We start from the raw sequence: 21,131 nt of genomic DNA, 5'->3' as shown, positions 1-21,131 counted from the left end.
GTGTGTGTGTGTGTGTGTGTGTGTGTGTGTATGTGTGTGTGTGTTTAGAAATTAACAGTTACCAAATATATACTGGGTAAAGAAAATCATGTTAAGTCATGTGTGAATTAAAATAATTGGTCAGGAAACATTCATTATTATATTTTGTGATCCTATGTTCCTTTGACTTCTCAGATTCACCTTGCTATCCTAAACCATTTATGTTTATTGTTGTCCACTGAAGATCCACTGGTGGTGAATGATACACTTCAAAATAAGGAATAATGTAGCCTAAAATCTAGAGGCTGGGTACCTCTCGTGTCAATTCAACTTATCATCAACTCAAAGAAACTTCACTGTCAGTTTAGAAAGCTAGCCAGATAAATATGAACCTTTGTGTCACACAATGTTCTAAGAATCAACAAGCAAATGTTAATTGCTATTTAGAAATGTTATATAAAATGAGTTAGAAGGTAAATGCTGAAATATTACAGTTATGATAATACAAAGTGGTAGATATGTCAAAGAAAACCCATATTCTAAAACGTTAATTTATAAGTTTGAGTTCTGGGTAGGAAATTGTCTATAGTCAATATTCATTGTTCAAGGACCTCTGATTTATTTCCATGCTCAGCATAGTGGAATGAGGTTAGACCACACACATGTTCTAAAAGGTTGCTGTTCTTCATTTGCTAGGAATAAAATGGGTAAGAGTCCAACTTTCAGATCTAAAAGTTTTCAAAGCAAAATAAAACAAAAACAGATGCATACTCTTCAGAAGAAATAATTTTCTTCCCCTTCATATGTACAGGCTAATATGGGAATGATAAAACTGATCATTTTGATTCCTCTGTCCCCAGACTACAGATATAGATGGCTATCAATAGGCAAGTGTTTCTTTATGATTGTTTTTCCACTTTCCCAAGCAAATTTTCTTCTTCTAACTTCATCAATAGGCCACAATACATTTTAGACAGTTCTCCGCAACATCTTCACTATCATTTCCCAAGGCAACAATGACAGAACAGTATTATAATGTGGTCATCCTTTTATTCCCCAAACTTACTCAGAATCAACATCTACCAACCTAATGCAAACTTTCCATCTTAGACAGATCCTTAGTTTCCAGAATTGCATTTATGCAGCTTGGTTTTCTTATTCATGGCATAGAACTCAGTCTAGGACCAATTCTGTAACTAAACCACCATACCAATTCTCAGACTAATGATTCTTAGAAGAACACTGATGCACGTCACAGATATTCAAATGGAGAGTATTGAGATGCTTTTTGAAACTGCTCCTAGTCCCTTCTATTAGCCTTGGAGTTAATTCATGATGGAAGCTTAATAATGAGCTCTATCAGGATTATGACATTCAATTCATAGAAGTTCATGTTTACATATGCTCACGTTTCAGGTAATTAGGAGAAAAACCCTACTTTGCTGGAGTTGGACAGCAGATTAGCATGGATCTACCTACAGAGTAACTATAAAAGTAAAATCAAACAGCTTGTGTGCTGACCTGGTATCATTTTTAAAATTTTTTTATTTATTTATGATAGTCACAGAGAGAGAGAGAGAGAGGCAGAGACATAGGCAGAGGAAGAAGCAGACTCCATGCACCGGGAGCCCGATGTGGGATTCGATCCTGGGTCTCCAGGATCGTGCCCTGGGCCAAAGGCAGGCGCCAAACTGCTGCGCCACCCAGGGATCCCACCTGGTATCATTTTTACAGGCTTTTAATTGCTCCCTCTCTGAGTTATAAAAGACATAGGCTGAACACAGCTCCGATTTCAGTGACACTTAGAAGGATTAACAACCACATATGTGATGACAGTGTTACAGGAAAGCAAATCTGCATCAGACAGAGCAACATTTATGGGGCTTACAGGTAATTGCCATAAAACTGTAAAAGGCTGCACAGTTGCAGGGAAAATGTGGTGTCCTGGAGACCAGGCCTCCAGCTTTAGTTCTAACACTGACAGTTTGACAACTGTGCCTCCATTTCTCCATTTAGAAGATGGAAGAGAGAAGAATAGTTGCCTTGGCATTTGCCTCCCAGAAACATATGTAATTTGGTGAAACAATACAGGAAAAGGTACTCAATTATAGCGAGTTTAACTGTTCTTCTTCGATTCAATAATTTAAAGTCAAACTGAAAAAGATTTTAAGCAGCACATTTTCAAAAGAATCTACTTAGTAAAAATTGCCCAACATACAGCACAGTTGTAAAATACTGTATATCCATGGCTCCACTGGAGGTAAAGGACAGAAACACTAAGGAAAACAGCATATGGTCAGGAAAATCTGGAGCCTTGTTTCCAGGGATTACTTATGCTACAAATTCTACAATATTTGGCATATACTTTTGACTGAAATATTGTGTTATGTTTCAAATTAGATTTTATCAGTTTCCACCTTGGGAAATAAATCAAGAGTTTGGTTATTAAAAAGTAATACATTTTAAAAAATAATCATGTTATGAAATGTAAAAGTAAATAGCTCAAATAACAAAATAGTCTATTTTTTTTTAATTTGATGCTCACTTATGGCTTTTCTTTCTCTCCTTCAGTGTGAACACTCACTAGTGAGCAAAGAGTTGTATGGGTTGAACCACAGGATATTGACTAATGGCTATTTTACATGATTCAACTGATGTTGAATGTAAAGATTGAAAGGAACTGGTGAATAGACCTCTAGCACCTTAGATTGTAGAAGTCAAATAAAGGACAGCATGGAACCCTAGAGTTCATTTCAATCTAGATCTTCTCATACATTGAAATATATCAAAGATGTGATGGTGTTTGTCAATACTGAGCTGAGGATTGCTGGAATGGCCAACAGACTATCTAATCTCTCTTTCCTTAACATATTTCATCCTACATAAAAACATATAAACAGTTACATTGAATTAACTACTGGAGTAATCAAGAACCGTAGATCCATGTAGGTGAGTTTCCTGTATGACCTTTGGTTAATCTATGCTCTATCTTCTAACACTGCAGGGTCAGCCTCACTGAGGTCTGGTGGCCCAACCATCCAAGGACTGAATTAAGTGAAATTGTATTTCTTGTATTGAAATTCCAATAAACCATTTGAGCCCAACAATCTTACCTGCTGGTTTGATCTGACATCACTGAAATTCATTTTTTTCCCCAAGTCTAGAATCACTGCATTCTTAGTTTCACGAATGTAATCATCATTCACTGGTTGGGGAGACTTTGTGTTTTTCTTCATTAGTCCCTGGGATGGCCTGTAAAATAAAGTCACAGCTGACACACCCATGAAAAGCCCTTGCCAGTACCCGAAAGCCTAGGAATCAGGGTGGCTGAAATGGCAATCAGATACCAGGAGTCATCAGGCACTTAGGCCCCAACGTTGAGCACTGCACAGAGAATCTGTGTTTGTAGAGGGGTTTTCAGTATTTAAATTATTGAAAATGATTTAAAGTAATCATGCCCTTTGCTCTAAAGTGTTCAAAATCTGTTTAGTGTCTATGAGGGTTATCTAGGAATCCACTCAATGAGAGTCCTGTCCCAGATGAAGCTATTCTAGGCATAGGTCCTTTCTTAAGTGACATCTTTTACTTCAGAGATCTTAATGACACTTACACAGATGGTGCACTTCTGGGCAGCCCCATGGCATTAGTGGGCGGGATGGCAGGGAGAGAAGGCAGGACCGAGCTGAGGAAAGCCACCGGGTTCTGAATCCGGCTGGTAGGAGAGACTGGAGCTGGGGAAACACAGCGAGGCTGAAACTGGTTTCCACTGGAGACAGCAAATGTGAGTGGTGGTTGTGCTGGCTCTATGGGAGCCGGAGGGGGTGGCTCGCTTTGGATGGACGCTCCTCCCAAAGATTTGGTTTGCATGGAGGGGTGAGAAAGTAAGAGGCTCTCTTTGCTCACTGTCCTCTGAATGGTTTGAGGTGTGCCGCTCAGGGTGAACACTGGAGAGCTGGAAGGGGACGCGCTTGCTGCTGCTGCGGTGGCACTTGGAGAAGGGAAGAAATGCTTGGGCCGGGCCAGGCTGAATGTCTGTGCCGGTGGGGCCTTCACCTGCTTGCCGGACGCTGTCACCGCCGGGGAAGCAGTGGAGTTCAAAACGCTCATGTGGAAAGGAAACTCCTTAGGAGATGAAGGAGACGGGTTTTGCAACTGCTGTTGTTCCAGTAAGACTTGGTTGTGAAGCTGTTGCAGCTGACTGGAATCACTGCACACGAGAGTGGGGAGAGAAAGAAGGGAAATCTGTCACCCTTGACCTCACTCATCAGAAAATGTGTAGGGGCACCTGGGTGCCACCTGGCTCAGTGGTTGAGCGTCTACCTTCCACTCAGGGCATGATCCCGGAGTCCTGGGATCGAGTCCTGCATAGGGCTCCCCATAGGGAGCCTGCTTCTCCATCTGCCTCTGCCTCTGTCTCTGCCTCTGTGTCTCTCATGAATAAATAAATAAAATCTTAAAAATAAAATGTGTATACAGGCTATTTATAACTTTATGCTGACTCAGAACACACAACCAGAGTTGCCAGGAAGGAGCTCATCAATTCTTTGTGAGCTGTTTCTCCTTTCTAAATCTGTTTGTGAGGAAAAGGGGAAAAGCCCTCATAACGCACAGCTCCAAAAGGCATCGTTTACATTATATTCTTTGTGTTGTGACCCTACAACATGGCAGCCCAATTCTAGAGTGTTTATAAGTTAGGAAAAGAAATTGAAACAATGCTCCTCTGTTGGGAGTGCCTAAAGTTCTGGTAGGAGCAAACTGTATCTCAGCTTTGGGACAGAAGGCAGCGACATAAGTAACTGAGTGTGTTGTATTCTTCATTCTGCTTCAATTTATTTATTTATTTTAAAAAAGAGTTTAAAAAAGAGTTTCACCACTGAGTGGGGAGCCCGACACCAGGCTCAATCCTAGGACCCTGAGATTGAGATTTGAGATCACAATCTGAGCTGAAGGCAGATGCTTAACCAACTAAGCCACCAGGTGCCCCCATTCTGCCTCATTTTAAAGCAAACCTTAATAAAGCTGCTGGATGTGTCTTGGTGTTTCAAATCCTCTCTCAACAACAAAGCATTATAGATAAGGTGATCATATGTCCCAATACATCCTGGAGTCTTGGTTTATGCCTGTTTTCCTGGCATAATTATTAATAATGCTCTTTTACTTTAAAAAATATCAGGGTTTGAATGGTAGATTATATGGCCACCCTAGTTAGAAACATTGCCTTACATGTGATGTGATGAGCGCTGGGTGTTACATGTTGGCAAATTGAATTTAAATTTCAAAAAATTTTTAAAAATTAAAAAAGAAAAGAAAAGAAAAGAAAAAAGAAAAGGAAAGAAAAGAAAAGAAAAGAAACATTGCCTTAGACTTTAGTTGTTCCTAAGGGGAAAGAAGAAAAGCTGGAAGTACTTTTTTCTTTCGTAGGAAGCTGAGTTGCAGAAACATTATATGATTTGCCTACAATCTATTTATCTTAATAAAATGGTTAATTATTTTTTTTAAGATTTGTTTATTTATTTGAGAGAGAAAGAGCAAGCAACCACAGTGGGGAGGGGCAGAAGGAAGAAGGAGAGGGAGAGGAGACTCCACTAAAGAGGGAGCAAGCCCGAGTGGAGGTTGAGCCAAAATCAAGTGTTGGACACTCAACCTAAGTGCCCCTGGTTAATTATTTCTTAAGAAAGAAAATGGAAAATGAAAATCTCTAAAAATCTTATATGCATAAAGTCATCAGGGCTGCTAAACTTTGCTGTTTAGAAGTATTTACTCTCAAATGAATAACAACAGGAAATTCCACAAGGAAGACTGGTGTTTCAAATCTACCACAGCTTTACATTCTTTGGAAACATAGGTTGCTGCTGTAACATAGGTGATCTGCTGAACATGAGATCTATTAAAAATGAAAAGTTCAGTATTTTTATAGCATCAGGAAGGTCAACAACACCAGTGATAATAAAGTTGAATCAGGAGGTTCTCCAAACCTTGATTTTTCTGAATTCTTGGAGTTTAAGATCTTTTTCCTTTCTTTCAGTAACATTTCTGATACACAATATATGGAAAAGTAACTTCACAAACAGACCCTATTTGCTGTCAAATGGCTGCAATCATTCTACTCATCTATGAAAATTCTTGTTTTGAGTTAAACTAAGAATTCAGAAGTGTTAGCCACTTGGTATAGTAACTTTCTTATCTCTCCTTTTTAGAAGTTTTAAGCTGAGAGAATAAAGTGATATAATTAAAAATTAATTAAACCTTTTAGTTTCATCACAGAGGAAAGATTCAGCGACCAAGAGAAACAGAAATAACTTTGTTAGATTATCCTTAGAAAAATAAAAATATATACAATTAGTATTGTTTCTGTGTTAACTTAGTCAATAGAATGAAAATACAGAAATCTTTAGATTTTAATGGATTTCATATTTGTCAGGTCACATTCTGTGATTGCTATAGCCAGAAAATAATGCTATATGGTTTTCAGGACATCTCTGCATAGAGTAGTTTACATGAATGATTTTGCAGAAATGTTTTATTGTGCTTAGGGAAACAGAAAAAGTAGTATATGACAAGTAAGTAAGCTTAGAAAGATAAGGATGATAAAAGGGGGCAGGAAGTCATTTGGTATTGATTGATTCTTGTTTCCTTTAGTTCTCACTGAATAAAAACTAAGAACTAGCTTTTTACTTTAAGTAAGGCTTCCCAAGGCACATTAGCCCTTATCATCCAATGCAATACATTGGATTATAGAGGGTCACAAGTCTTAAACATAAAGATATATGAGATACAGTGTCAAATTGTTTTGATTATCTGAGTTTCTGGAAGAATTCACTTGGAAATAATGTCTCTTTTTGTTTGAACAAGGTTGTTTTTTCCCCCTCTCATTTTATTAGTCTTGTTTCAGAAGGGATTTAAAACAGTTGTTTGGATTCTCTTATTCATTACATTGGGTGTCAATTCCATTACTCGACAAACTTTTATTGAATCTTCTGTGTTTACTTTGATAGGCTGTGTAGCATTAAATGGATAATTCTATGTTGCATGTCCTTAAAATATATATCTGCCTGCAGATATCTTAACATTCCAACACAACAAATTCTAGAGTGCCTTCTACAAAAATTAAACTTATTTGCAAAACCTACCAGGTTTCTGTGCACCATGGATAACACTAAATAATTCTCAATTTTGTGATAGGTCGAATGCTGTCTTCTTTGGATTTAATTTGTGTTTCTTTGATACCTGATGAATTTTAATATTTTTCCAATTTTATATTTTCTTTCAGGAATTGTGTCTTCTCCTCAGTTTGTTGGTGGGGTATTTACTGATTTATAAAACTCTATTTATTACAGAAATAAAATATTTATCTATTATATAGAAAAAAAAAAAAAAGATAGGCTGTGTAGGAGATATAAATATGCATGAGATAGTACAAGCTATTCAGGACTCAAAAATCTTATTATACATACATATGACATAAATAACCACTGGTTATTTACAGATAACATGTGGAACTTATCTACTGCAATGAAAGAAGAAAGGAAGAGAAAATTAATTACAACGGCTACCAGTTCTAAAATCCTGAGTAACATCTCTAATTCAAAGTAACTGCCTATCATAAATTGTTATAAGCTCAGCTGCTCTTTTCTTGTTGTCATGAGGATATCTGAAATCAGGTTTATACCCAAGGTTTCTTTTATCAGTTTTCAAGTTGACATCATTACCCAGGCAGATTTATCATCTCTCTTGGGTTACCTGAATATATCTTGTCCATTGCTACACACATAATTTAAGCATAATGCTCAAGAATATGGTTTCTGCAGACAGACAGACTTAGGTCCTAATCCTGGCTCTGCCACTCATTATCTGTGTGGCTTTGGGTAGCTTCTACACTTTTTCTGACCCAATTCCCTCATAAATAAAATAAGAATAACTAACGTCTCAACACTGTTGTGAAAATTGATAAATTGCCTACCACATATAAGTAATCAATAAATGGTGGCTCTTTTACTTTTTAGTTTCTAAACTACAAATATTAATTTCAAGATTTATAAGAATGAAAATTAGAGTTTCCAAATTATAAGGATGCCTCTTGTGGTTTCTGAGATACAAAGTAATTTCTTAGGGATTTTGAACTGCTGAAATAAAACAGGCTTAATGATCAAACAACAAAACAAACTTGGGATCAAGTATCAAGTATTTTTGAAAGCAATTTTGGCAACAAAAATTTGGGGCAGTGTGTGCTGGAGCCCGTTCTGGACTGCTCTAGAGAGCCGACTGTGCACATCTCATTCCAATTCCCAGTTAATGACCTTTCTTTAACAGCTTGAAATAGAACACGGTGGGAGAAAATTGGCAAATGCTATGGGCTTCCCCGTCTCCACCCGTTGTTAAAACATCTGCCAGCACATCACTGATTAGGATAACTAATTCTGAGTAAACATGTCTCTGCACTTGGCTTTTAGCTGTGGTTTTAACAGTGGCTACCATGCTGGCTACACACTAGAATCACCCACAGAGCGTAAAAGACAAACAAACCTCAATAATTGAGGTTTGTTTGCTCAGAGAGTCAGTTGGCCCGGGAAAACATCCAGGCTTAGTTATTACTATCTTTTAAAAAGTAGGTCAGTGGTTCTTAAACTTTAGTGAGCCTCAGAAGCCTCTGCAGGGCTGTTGAAATGCAGATTTTGTTCACCCAGCCCCACCCCTATTTCTGATTCAAGTCTGGAGTGGGACATGAGTCTGCATTTCTATCAAGCTCCCAGGGGATGCCCATGCTATGAATAGCAAGGCTCTAGGTGGTTTTCTCAGGCATCTGGGACTGAGAACCACTACTCTAAAGAAACACTTGTCCCCAAAACATAGGCTTTCCCAGTACATTCTGATTTTTGTCTGACATTTTCCTCACTTTAAATGTTAGTTATTGTTTTCTGTTGGGTGTGGAGGGGTGTTTGTATGGGGTGGGGTGGAATGATAAAGGGTTGTATCCCAGACTTTCCAACTTTAGACCAGTAGTTTCCAAAATGGCTGAATATTAAAATAATCTGTGGAAGGATTCTGATTTAGTTGGGATGGAAGGCATAAATATTTTTTTAAAAGCTCTACATTTTATTAGAGAATGTAGCTAGGATGAAGAATCACTGCTCTAGACAGCTTGAATTCAAGTTGAAAATCTCAAAGTCTGAATTATCTAGGCTTGGATGATACAATGTTTAAAAATGACAGTTTCTCTTTCTCTTGCAGTTTTAGGATCTGTAAGAACTATGTCTATTTTCTGTATAAATGGCAAATTGAAGGAACAAGCAGAAAATCGTATCCTCAAGATTATTCCTAGAGTCAATACATTTTAATGCAAAACCTAAAAGATTAAAACCAGTGAGGTCAAAACTAGTAAGAAAATGCTGTAGATGGGTCCCCAAAGGACTCGTGAGTGTATGTGTGCACATGTACAAATATATTTATTCCTCTACTAATACAAACCTATATACACACAATTAAGAGAAAACTTTAGGAAGGCAAAAAAAGATTAAAGAATTATATAGTGCAGAGGACTGGGATTTGTAGAGGGTGTCACTACATAATTTAGTAGCAAGAATTATTATATTCATTGAAAGTCTAATGTGGCAGTTACTGTTGGCTGACTGCTTAATTCTTCCATTTGTAAAAGACTTGATTTTATTCATGGAGGCAACATATGCAGCCAAAGACTACACTTCCTCGTCTCCTTTGCAGTTAGTATACCATGTGACTAAGTTGAGTCACAAGCACAAGATTTTTGGGTAAGACCTAAGAAGACTCCCTAAAAGGAGTCTGACATCAGACCACTATCAGCCATCCTGACCACTATCAGCCATGCTGACCACGAGGGGACCTGGAGAAGAAGCCAATACTGAAGGTGGCAGAGCAGAAAGACAGGAGACAAGGTTGTTAGTCCTGTGGAGCCACTATAACAGCCCCAGACTGCCTAATTCCTCTATTTTTATTTATTTATTTATTTATTTATTTATTTATTTTTAAATATTTTATTTATTTATTCATGAGACAAACACACACAGAGAGAGAGAGAGAGAGAGAGAGAGGCAGAGACACAGGCAGAGAGAAGCAGGCTCCATGCAGGGAGCCTGATATGGGATTCGATCCTGGGTCTCCAGGATCAGGCCCTGGGTTGAAGGCAGGCGCTAAACCGCTGAGCCACCCAGGGATCCCCCTAATTCCTTTATTTAAGAGGAAAACCCTCATGTGTTTAACCCACCATTTGTCTGGGTTTTCTGCAACATGAAGCTAAACCTAATCCTAACTGACATTCCTAATAGTCCCTGGGTAATAGGAGGCCCTACAAAGAAAGAAGGCAGTTCCTGAAGAAATGGTTTTGGATTTCCTGTTCTCAAAACTCCCTTTTCTGATAAATGCTCCCACCCCTCACCCCATGGCCCTTCACAGTTCTGATTTAGTCCATTTGACTCTTCTTTCCTCCACACATAAATCCTCTGTACCTGCCCAGGCTGGACCAACTGGTATTTGGAATTGAGCTCCTATGAATGATTTAATTAGCAGTAGAACTTGACACAAATCATAGAATGGGACAGGCCATGATGGACCAGGTGTGAACTGATGAGTCTTCTAAGGGGGAGGAGCGGAGAGGATATGCAAAGAAGAAGGAGGTGCTCAAGGCAGAGAATTGAGTGGTGGACAGGCTTGGGTTATCCTTCTCTAGGCAGGGCATGGCTGCCTTTTGGTCCACATTCCTGCCTATTTCCCTACAATAATTTCTTCCCTCTTTTTACTTTAGTAGATTTCTACTAAAGTAAGACCAGCAGAACTTTCAGGGGACAGAGACATTTTTGGACGTGGTTTTCCAAGAGGCATGTTTTTAATTATGTGCCCAGGATTTTGTCTTATGTGGTAGTGAGAAGAATATAAAACTAAACGACATGACTTGCTTCCAATGAACATCTTGTGTTCTGCACTGAGAAACACATGATGGGAGTACTGTTACTATAGATTTTAATGTTGACATTTAAAGGTTTATGTGATTATAAATATAATTTTTCATAATTTTGACGTGCGGATCAAACAGAACAGTAGTAGTATCATGTTCTGTGTTTGCATTATTAGGGATGAACATTAAACATTGCATCTAATGGAGGCTCTCTAGCGGGTTAGGGTGACACCACATCAGGCCCCAAAGTGAGTCTGAAAATTTTGACTCCCCATTCTTTCATCCCCATTATATTATACAAAACCTACTGTGGCTACTATAGCCTATCTAGCAATAGCAAAAAATAGTCGAAAAAGTACTAAATATCTCTTCCACCATGACTACAAAAGCTTCACTTAAAGCACAAATTGGAAGCATAAAAATAAAATTACAGACTATATGGATTATTAGATGCAAGAAAGGGTTTTATAAGAAGAGTGTAGAAGTGCTTCAGCTGGAGCCTCTAATGTTAGACAAACATCTTTATCAGCTAGTTTAGGGCAGCTGATATAAATATTCAGAGGTAGAATATTTAACAGTAAGGATGGTAGTGATAGTATATTAGCATCGATGTAAGGATTTATGGTTTGCAAAGCATTTAAATTGTATTTTCTCATTCTGTAATTCACTTTTTTAGCTCCCCCCCTTTTTAAAATAGGCTTCATGCCCTGCATGGAGGCTGATGCAGGGCTTGAACCCACAACCCTGAGATCAAGACCTGGATGCTTAACCAACTGAACCACCCAGGTGTCCCATTCAGGCACATTACTTTTAAGGGCAGATTCAGTGAAGCTCACGGGTACCCTTGGTCATCCATTCTAATTTTTACTTACAGTTTGGGTTTGGCCAGAACTGGAGGGGGTTCTTTGACAGGTGACGAAGGCTCAGGGATTTTTGCTGCCTGTCCATTGAATCTCTCCGGGAAAGAATCAGGCCTGGTCTGGCTGGTGGTCACCATGCCACCCTCAGAAGAAGCTTCACTTCCTTTGTCATCTTCAGGCAGGTTGAAGTGCACACGGAGCCCAATCCTTGAACTGGACCGGGGCTCATTGTGGTTCACCAGAACTCCTTCGAGTTTGGGTTTAGGTGGTTGTTCCACAGAAGGAGGCTCTGGGTTGGGTGGGGATGGTTGTTGCTCAATAACAGCCAGGTTGGTGGTGGAATTGGCTGAGTGAAGAGACCCATTATTTCTGAGGTCTTCATTTCCTGAAAGGACAACAATAGGACCTGAGCTGTTAGCCTTATTCAAGAAGATCCAGAGAAGATTATAACTGTGAGCTGGGGCATGTATCCAAATCAGATGAGTATGCTGATGGGAGAATATTTGTCAAAAACTGTAACCATAATCTGGGGCATTAAAGAATGATGAGGATAAAAAAAAAAACAACCAAAAAACCAAAAAACAAAACAAAAAAACCCCCACTAAACTAAAAATCTAAGTACCATTTTGGAAAGAATATGAGAAATTTATAAAAGACCAAGGATATGTTTTCTTAGGGAATATAATAGATAACAGCAGGATAATGGGTGATGGTGGTGGTCATAAACATAATAAGAAATTGAAAATTGGATATTGTTCCCTAGTCTAAACTGTTCTGGGCTTTCAGGCACCCTTACCTCTTTTTTTTTTTTTTTAAAGATTTTATTTATTTATTCATGAAAGACACAGAGAGAGAGTCAGAGACACAGGCAGAGGGAGAAGCAGGCTCCACGCAGGGAGCCTAATGTGGGACTCGATCCCGAGTCTCCAGGATCACATCCTGGGCTGAAGGTGGTGCCAAACCACTGAGCCACCCGGGCTGCCCCAAACCCTTACCTCTTACATCAAGCTGGGCAATGCTTGATACTGTGCCGTATTTGTTGCTTGCAGTACATGTGAAGCACCCAGAATCTTCTGCAAACACCTCAGCAATGACCAAAGTACAAATCTCCTCTAAATATCAGTATAACAGAATGGTTACTGACTTAAATTGGGAAATGAAATTAAAAAATTTACTGATATCAGACGATGATTCTACAAAAGTCAATATAAGAAGTTGATTCTATTAGTTGATTGAAAATACTTAGTCCAAACAATTATCTGATTGGATTGACTGATGAATAGGCTAAATGAATCAAAGAATGTAGAACAGAAAACTCCACATTGACTATTGACAAGAGGATTTTACAATAATATTATATCTTAATATATTGTGAATTCCCAGATTATTTTGTTTTTATGTCAGCAATCCAGATGACAAAAATAGAACTGAGAAACAGTAAACTTACAATTCACAAAAACAAGTTAGGAGTTTAAGCAAAAGGAGATTTGTGCAAAATAAAAGGATTAATAAAATATTTTTAAGTCTAGGTCTCTCATTATGTCCATGGGGAACTTTTGCGCTGAGGTAATTTTAAATGAAGGCCACAATTTAAAACTGGGCAAGAAATATTGATTCTCAGATTGAACCACATGATTATTCCCTAAAATTATTATAGTTAGATACTCCTTAACAGCTAAGGAAGAGAAGTATAGAACAGTAGAATAAACTATCAATTATCACTCAGTGGACCTGACACTAAAAACAAAGTTAACAAAAGCATAGTTGGATTAGGAGGGACTTGGTATCTCACTGCTTTCATTATAACTGAATTGAATTAGTTGCCCAGCTTCTGGGAAGACTGGACAGGCAGCCACGGCAGGTGGTGTTGAGTACCTGCTCCATAGCTCTTCATCCTCCTTCCTCCTTCCTAATAGAATTCTCATTTTGTCCACCCTCCTTGGGGGGGATCACATTCTTCAAAGCAACTTGGCATCTCCCAGTCTCAGGTGGTGAATCATGATTGGTCATGCTAAGCTCTATTTTTGTGAAGTGATGGCATGCACCACACAATTTCAGTCAATGAAATAGGAGGGAAAGTCTCTTGGGGAGATCATGAAAAAGTTTTCCTTGCTCTTTGAAGAGAATAAAAGAGTTTCGTTCCCTAATTTTGCCTCTGCACTGTTCTGTCTGCATGCAAGACTCAGAACTGTGGCAACTGTCTTGGGTAGATGGGTAATACAAGCCTAAGCCTGAAGACAGTGGAATGGGAAATGAAAAAAAGGCTTGCCTCCCAATGATCGTAGACATACTAAATCATCTAATCTCAAGACAGTTCTCAGGACATCTTGCTATGTGAGAAAATACACTTCCCTAATGCTTAAGCCACTTTTAGTTAGGTCTTCTTCACTTGCTGCCAAGTATCCTAAATGATGGAGAAGCAAAGTTTGGTTTTGGTGCCTCTCTGTACTTTTTCTGAGCCATTGGTCTTCCTTCTCTCTGTTCTCTCTGTTCCCCTTCCCAAACATTTCTACTCTCAGCTTTCAACAGCCACTTTTAGAAAATGATCTGATTAATTTATTCCCACTACATTGTACCTGCCAGATAAAGTATTCTGTCTCCAAAGAGTATTTGCATATACAAGATGGAGGAAGAACTCCCTGGCTAAGAAATTTTAGATCATGGAGCTGGGAAAGGCAGCACTTGTTTTGGGAAGGGACCCCTTTTGGGTGACTCTGAAAGGATTTTGTGTATGAAATTGCCTATTGAAAAGCCTGGTCTGGACAAAAGTGTCAAAATGTGAAATATTTTAAAGGGGAAAAACACCACTCCACTATAAGCAATGCAAGAATAAGACTGCTCTGTTCTTTTCTACGTATCCTCAAGGCCCTAGTGTAGGGCTGTGCGATATGGATGTTCCATGTCTATTTCTGGAATGCTTTTCCATTCAGTTCTCAGAAGAAAGAATTATAATAATAAAACCCCAAACCATCATTCTTACTCAGGGGTACAAATACAATCTAATTTCCCAGGTTGATCACAGAGAACGCTTTCAGATGTTTACGCTGTGGCTTTTGAGTAACTTGTATTTTCTAGAGGTAAGAGCTTCACCTACTGTCACTCCCATGTCATCTGGTGTCTTCCCAACCAAATCTAATAACAACATGGACGTTTTATTGATTCTGCAAAGTTCAAAATCTGATGTCTTAAGATACATAAGCTAGGGAATTAGAATTGATCTAGCGTCATGGAAATTGCTCTGCCAAGTTTTGGGAGGTCAGGTGTAGGGGCCAAAAAGAGAGAGAAAATATTCCAAAGAAACATCACTTACAAACCGAGAACTAACTGCATTCATATTCAGTATGAAATATAAATTTCACATTTGCATGTGCTCCTCTCCTTTCCTTCTCCTACAATAATAGCTAGAGTTGGTTGGAATCTTGTTTCTAAAACCTTATTTTTCACTTTTTCTTGACACCAGTGTAACTTCAATATGTTTTATTATTTATATACTATCTATATAATCACTGATTTATATATATTATATACAACCACTGATCACATGCCAACAAAGTTAAAATAATCTTTACCTGGTTCTGCCATGGATCGAGGTTCTAAAAGAAAAAAAAAAGAAAGCTTCAAGCATTTATCTTACCAAGAGGTTATATTTTCATCAGAAGCTTCCTATAGAATTTCAATGTCTTGTATACTCATGCGTGATTTAATAAGATTAGTTCTGTAAGTGTGGAAGTAAAGCACCAATGACCTCGACAGGGACAGGAGAGTTGTCACAGAAGGGTAGCAAGAGAGCTGTTAACCAAATGTTGCCACATCTTGGGACATACCTGACTTCCACTTGGGACATTTAAAGCCTTACTTAGGTAAGGAAAAGTTACTGGGTTAGGGATTCAGGAACCTTTTTTTTTTTTTTTTTTTTACTGGTACCCATTCAGCTTCACCTGAAACAAAGTTTGTGAAGATTAAGAGCTCATTTTCAGCTTTGGATTCTCACATCCTAATAAAATGTACACTATTATCTCTTGCTCTGAGGTTTCCAATATTAAGAGCCTCAGGACAGAGAACAAGAGAGCAGGTTCTTTATCTTAAAATTCTTTGGCATCCTGAAAGTGCCAGCACGGTACTGAATATAGGTGTTCAATTACAGGCATTCATAAGAGTTGGACTTCGTTACAATCTTTCAAACTGATAGTTTTTTTTTCTCAGTTTAAATGGCATTCAGATTATATTATTGTTGCTGCTACTGTTGTTAAATATGAGAGCAGTTTGACTCATATATCAGTGACAGGCAGAGACAAATTAACAAAAAAGTAAACAAATTACAATGTATTTTATAACCAAAATGGGTCAAGGTGAAAGAAGTACATGATAAGAGAAAGAAGAGACCACTTGAATATATAAATAATTCTTACAGTAAAAAAGAACAAAACTTCAATATGAAAATGAGCAAAGGATATGATCAGGTAATTTAAAAATAAAGAAATACAAAGATCCAATAAACATGAGAAAAAGCTCCACCCCACATCTAATTAGTGAAGTATAGATTGAAACAAGTGTTCCCATTTGCAGTCTATAAAATTAGTGAAGATTAAAAAACTTTAATACCTATTGTTAATGAAGGTATGAGACAAATGGCATTCGCATATATTGCTGGTTGTAGTAGAATAAAGCTAGAACATTCATTTGGGATAGACCTGATTTATTCCTGGGATCTCTTTGTAATTATTAATAGCAGTCTCTTTCACTCTGAAAGTGTCCCAGATTGGATGATCAATTATGTGATTATCCTCAATTTAGCTCAATCCTTTGGGCTGGCATTTGGCAATACCTATTGAAAGCCTAAAACTGGGTGGATTTATAGTAGCAATTCTAGTACTCTTTATTCTATTTTTTTAAGATTTTATTTTTAAGTAATCTCTACACTCAACATGGGGCTTGAATCCACAACCTTGAGATCAAGAGTCACATACTCTACTGACTAAGCCAATCAGGCACTCTACTGACTAAGCCAATCAGGTACTCTAGTCTATAGATACAAATAATTTTTCTTTTAAATGCATTGAAGCAGTTTACAAAATAAAAGAATTTGCAAACAGTCTAAGTATTCAACAACAGATTAAGTAAATATAAAATTGATTGTGTCGATTTGTTTTTAAAGTATATTTATTAACATGAAAAGGTGTTCATGAAATGTTGAGTGAAAGAAATCAATTTACAAAAAAGTGTATGATTTATTTTTATTTTTGTAAAACACATGCATGAAGAAACTTTTGGAGAATAGACGACATAATATTAATAGGGTCTAGTTTGGAGGATTATGATTACAAGTAGTTCTTTTATTCTCTTAATTATATTTTAAATTAGTTGTTAAAAAGTTATAGAAATGAACGACTACAATACATTTATAAAAATTAACTATCAGGAAAATAATTTTAAGGTATCAACTTACTTTTCTGTAAAATTCTAAAATCTGGAGAATCTTCTATCAAGGTCCCTTCTCTATACCACTCAACTTTAGGAGATGGAGCTCCTTTTACTCTGCATTCAAAGACAACCAGCTGACCTTCAGAGGCTGATAAATTTTGTAACATCTGTAATGAGAAGAATATTGTTAGAGCTAAAAACTATACATTTTTGGAATCTAGTCCCAGTGCTAAATTTTAGAAAAAGATACTATCACCTTCATATCTGGATTTTCTCCAAATCTACATCTCCAGCAGTTTTAATTCTGTGGATATTCATCAAGTCTATTTTTGAAGATAGAATCATCTGAGCCCATATGAAGCTTTTCCCTCACTATCCTTTATCCTCTTCCTTTTCCTCTCTGTTGCAGTGCCAGACAACTTTATTAAATACTTGGTGACACATTTTGAGGGTTTGGAAAAATGCTAACTTTTGATAAAGTACTTCTGCTCTTTTTTTTTTTTTTTTAAGATTGTATCTATTCATGAGAGACACGGTGAGAGAGGCAAAGACATAGACAGAGGGAGAAGCAGGCTCCTCACAGGAAGTCTGATGTGGGACTCAATCCCTGAACCTAGGATCACGCCCTGAGCCAAAGGCAGACGCTCAATTGCTGAGCCACCCAGGCGTCCCTAAGTACTTCTGTTCTTAAATGCCCAAGGGGAGTTTGGTTTCCAGAAATAATAACAATTTAAGAAATCTGCAGGAGTATCTACTAGGTGTAGTCAACATGGTGGTAATGTATCTTTCCACACAAGAATGTCACCGTTCATGAGGTATAACATCTCTGTGGCTCAAGTAACTGATTCTATTTTCCTGGGTTTGTCTTATTTACATACTGTAGTCCTGGAAATTGATTTTTGTTATCTTGTTTTCCTTATGTGTTCTTTACAGTATAGCTGCTTCAATGATCTGTTGAGGTATATAAACAATGACAATCTCTATAAAATCATAGTCACAAGTGGAATCTTATGTCATGGCAAAATATGAAAGCATTGTTAAATGCTTTTCCATACATCCATGGAAAAAAGGTTTACAAAAGCATTTTGGTTTTTTGTTTGTTTGTCAGAAGTAGGCTCTACACCCAGAACAGTGCCCAATGTGGGGCTTGAACTCACATCTCTGAGATCAGGATCTAAGATGAGATCAAGAGTCAGACGCTTAACCAACTGAACCACCCAGATACCCCAACAAAGCCACTTTGAACTGTAGCATATGAATATATTCTATAATAGACTCTCCTGAAGAATGGCACTCAAAGTTTCCATTCATAACCAGTCTTTCACTCATGATTTGTGAGCTTAAAAGTCACACATTCTTTTGTGTAGTTGGTACTTTATTTGCACTGAGAGAGAGAGAGTGAGCACAAGAGTGCACAGTTGGAGGGAAAGGGGAGAGAGAGACTCTCTCAAGCAGATTTCAAGCTAAGAGCTGAGTCTGAGGCAGGGCTCAATCCCATGACCCTGAGATCATGACCTGAGCTGAAACCAAGAGTCTTATGCTTAACTGACTGAGCTGCCCAGGTACCCCTGGTGCTTCATTTGATTATTAAATTCTTCTTTGGCATGTCTTTGGGCATATTATTAGTTTTTTTCATCTTATTATTTTTAGTGTTGGTGCAAACATTATAAACATGGAATGATTATGATTAACTTCCTCCACAAGGTCTGTTAGCTGCAAGGCTTTCTACTATTAGTATTTGGGGGTCTGCATAAAGAAAATATTGGCTCCTTCATCAGAGAAGGGGAAAGCTGGCATTTAGTTATTTTTTTGCTTTTGTCATTCACTGTTATAAATATTCTGTGATTATTTATAGTTATTTTAAGAACAATTTATGATAGTTTGTGCATGGCATGGCCTCATCATATTTATGACATTTGTCTAAGGAATATATAAGGGTGGGGATGACTACACAGCTTTAGCTATATATAGTGGATGACTTTTACCTCAGAGGTATGTAAGTTGATATTGTGAAAGCCAGGGGGCACTATAGTTCAACATTAGTGTTTTTTTTGTTTGTTTGTTTTTTGTTTTTTGTTTTTTTTGCACTCCCAAATTTGCTGAAGTAATTCAAGATGAGATTTGCACAGAGGGGTCTCTGAACTGATAAGGAACTATTGATAACAACAATTACAAAAAACCCACACAAGGGAAGCCCGGGTGGCTCAGTGGTTTGGCGCCACCTTCGGCCCAGGGCCTGATCCTGGAGACCTGGAATGGAGTCCCACGTGAGGCTCCCTGCATGGAGCCTGCTTCTCCCTCTGCCTGTGTCTCTGTCTCTGTCTCTCTCTCTCTCTCATGAATAAATAAATAAAATCTTAAAAAAAAAAATCCCACCTTGTTATTCTTTGTCCACCCCAAACAACAACTTCTAGTGACAAGAAAAGAATGTTCTTAGTAAGCAGGGAACGTCAAGGAGTCTTGGGTGCTCCTGGCATCCAAGCGAATTCTGTGCTAAAGCGGCAGCTTTAAGGGCTAGTAAAAATTTTAATGGCAGTCAGACATTTCCCTGGGATTCATACAAAATAGAGTTTCATTCCTGAGGCAAACAAATTAGAAAAATAGACCAAGAAAAAAAAATGTTGATGGGGGCAGAAGGGATTGAATAAATTAAATATGACATATTTTTTAAGTGAATGTAAGAAGAATGAGGTCAGTCTACATGTTCTGACATGGCTTGCAGTTCAGTTCAGATACATCAGCTAGTTCTCAATCCGTAAAGGTTACCCTAAAGCCTTGCTTGCAAGAGGATATCCATGAGAGACTATGTTGCTCGCAGTTGAGACCAACATTATTCATTTTGCAATTATTCATTTGACTTTGAAGGTCAAGACCTGTGTTCTATTTGAGAGTCCCGCCCAAATACCTCAGATACTTTAGTGTATATAATATGCCTGCTAAGTGTCTGTGATATGAGATGGAAACTCATTCCAGTTGATACGTTATCAATACTTAGTAAGAGAGGTGCCAAGGGTCATTTTATAAGCCACTTAGAAAAAGTTACTGAAAGTCATACTTTGAAGGATGATGATAGTTGTTACTGCTGAAAACTGTGCTTTTCTATAAAAGTCTCACGAGAAGGAGCTGACTCACACCAGGGTCCAAATCAATCAGACCATTTGAACACGGTGCAGATGGTGCCACGTTCAACACAGGAGTAGGTCTTAGGCTGTTATGAACAGCACAATATCTGCAGATCTGATCATAATCATCTGGACTTCACCGAAGATGAGTAAGATAAATGAAACACATTCCTCAACTAGCAAAGATTTAGTTAGTCTTAACTAGGAATTACAGATTTGGACTAAAGGAACTATAATGAAAGGTCTACAACCTCCTGAGGTAAACAGTATCCAAAGTGCAAATCTGTCTTGTGTGTCATCACCATACAGATCATCTGGGAAGACATTCTTTGTAGGTGACTTGACAGCACAGAGCCTCGAGAAGCATTTCTTCCACAGCCATTTGATATGGGACTTTTTTTCCCCTCTATGCCTCCTAAAGATACTCTGAAGCCACGAGGCAATGAAAGCAAAAATTCTTTAGTTAGCAGAAATGGAAGTTATTCACGACAGAATAAATATTACTATGTGTCTGCTTTGTGCCAAGCACTATGTCAGGTACTTTAAATATGAGTTGAAAGGACAGAGTTTGTATTTAGTAGATTCATACCCACAAATATAAAATAGGGATTACCCTGAGAAAACTCCCTTACTGGTTAAAAGATGTCAGCTACAAGGTTCATACTGTCATTTTACTTTTCTTTCTTTCTTTCTTTCTTTCTTTCTTTCTTTCTTTCTTTCTTTCTTTCTTTCTAGAGAGGGGTGAGGGGGTAAGGGCAAAGCAGGAGGGAGAGAGGAAATCTTAAGTAGCTCTGCACCCAGCATGAGCCCAAGGAGCCCGAAGCC

The 21,131-nt window shown here is 37.9% G+C and overlaps 1 protein-coding gene across 5 annotated transcripts in view; it reads right to left on the bottom strand.

Annotated features, from left to right (window-relative positions):
* The window catches only part of MYPN (myopalladin), a 105,199-nt gene that overhangs the window by 22,169 nt on the left and 61,899 nt on the right, over positions 1-21,131 (bottom strand). For all 5 annotated transcript variants that reach the window (XM_077894728.1, XM_077894726.1, XM_077894727.1 and 2 more), the window contains 6 exons: positions 17,210-17,351; positions 15,333-15,356; positions 12,759-12,875; positions 11,776-12,148; positions 3,590-4,186; positions 3,093-3,231 (listed from right to left, as the gene is read on the bottom strand). In XM_077894728.1, the coding sequence (XP_077750854.1) occupies positions 3,093-3,231; positions 3,590-4,186; positions 11,776-12,148; positions 12,759-12,875; positions 15,333-15,356; positions 17,210-17,351 (1,392 nt within the window). The remainder of the gene's footprint in view (positions 1-3,092; positions 3,232-3,589; positions 4,187-11,775; positions 12,149-12,758; positions 12,876-15,332; positions 15,357-17,209; positions 17,352-21,131) is intronic.

The sequence above is a fragment of the Canis aureus genome, chromosome 4 (genome assembly GCF_053574225.1).
Source record: "Canis aureus isolate CA01 chromosome 4, VMU_Caureus_v.1.0, whole genome shotgun sequence".
Lineage (NCBI taxonomy): Eukaryota > Metazoa > Chordata > Mammalia > Carnivora > Canidae > Canis > Canis aureus.
This window is presented reverse-complemented; position numbering and strand designations above follow the sequence as displayed.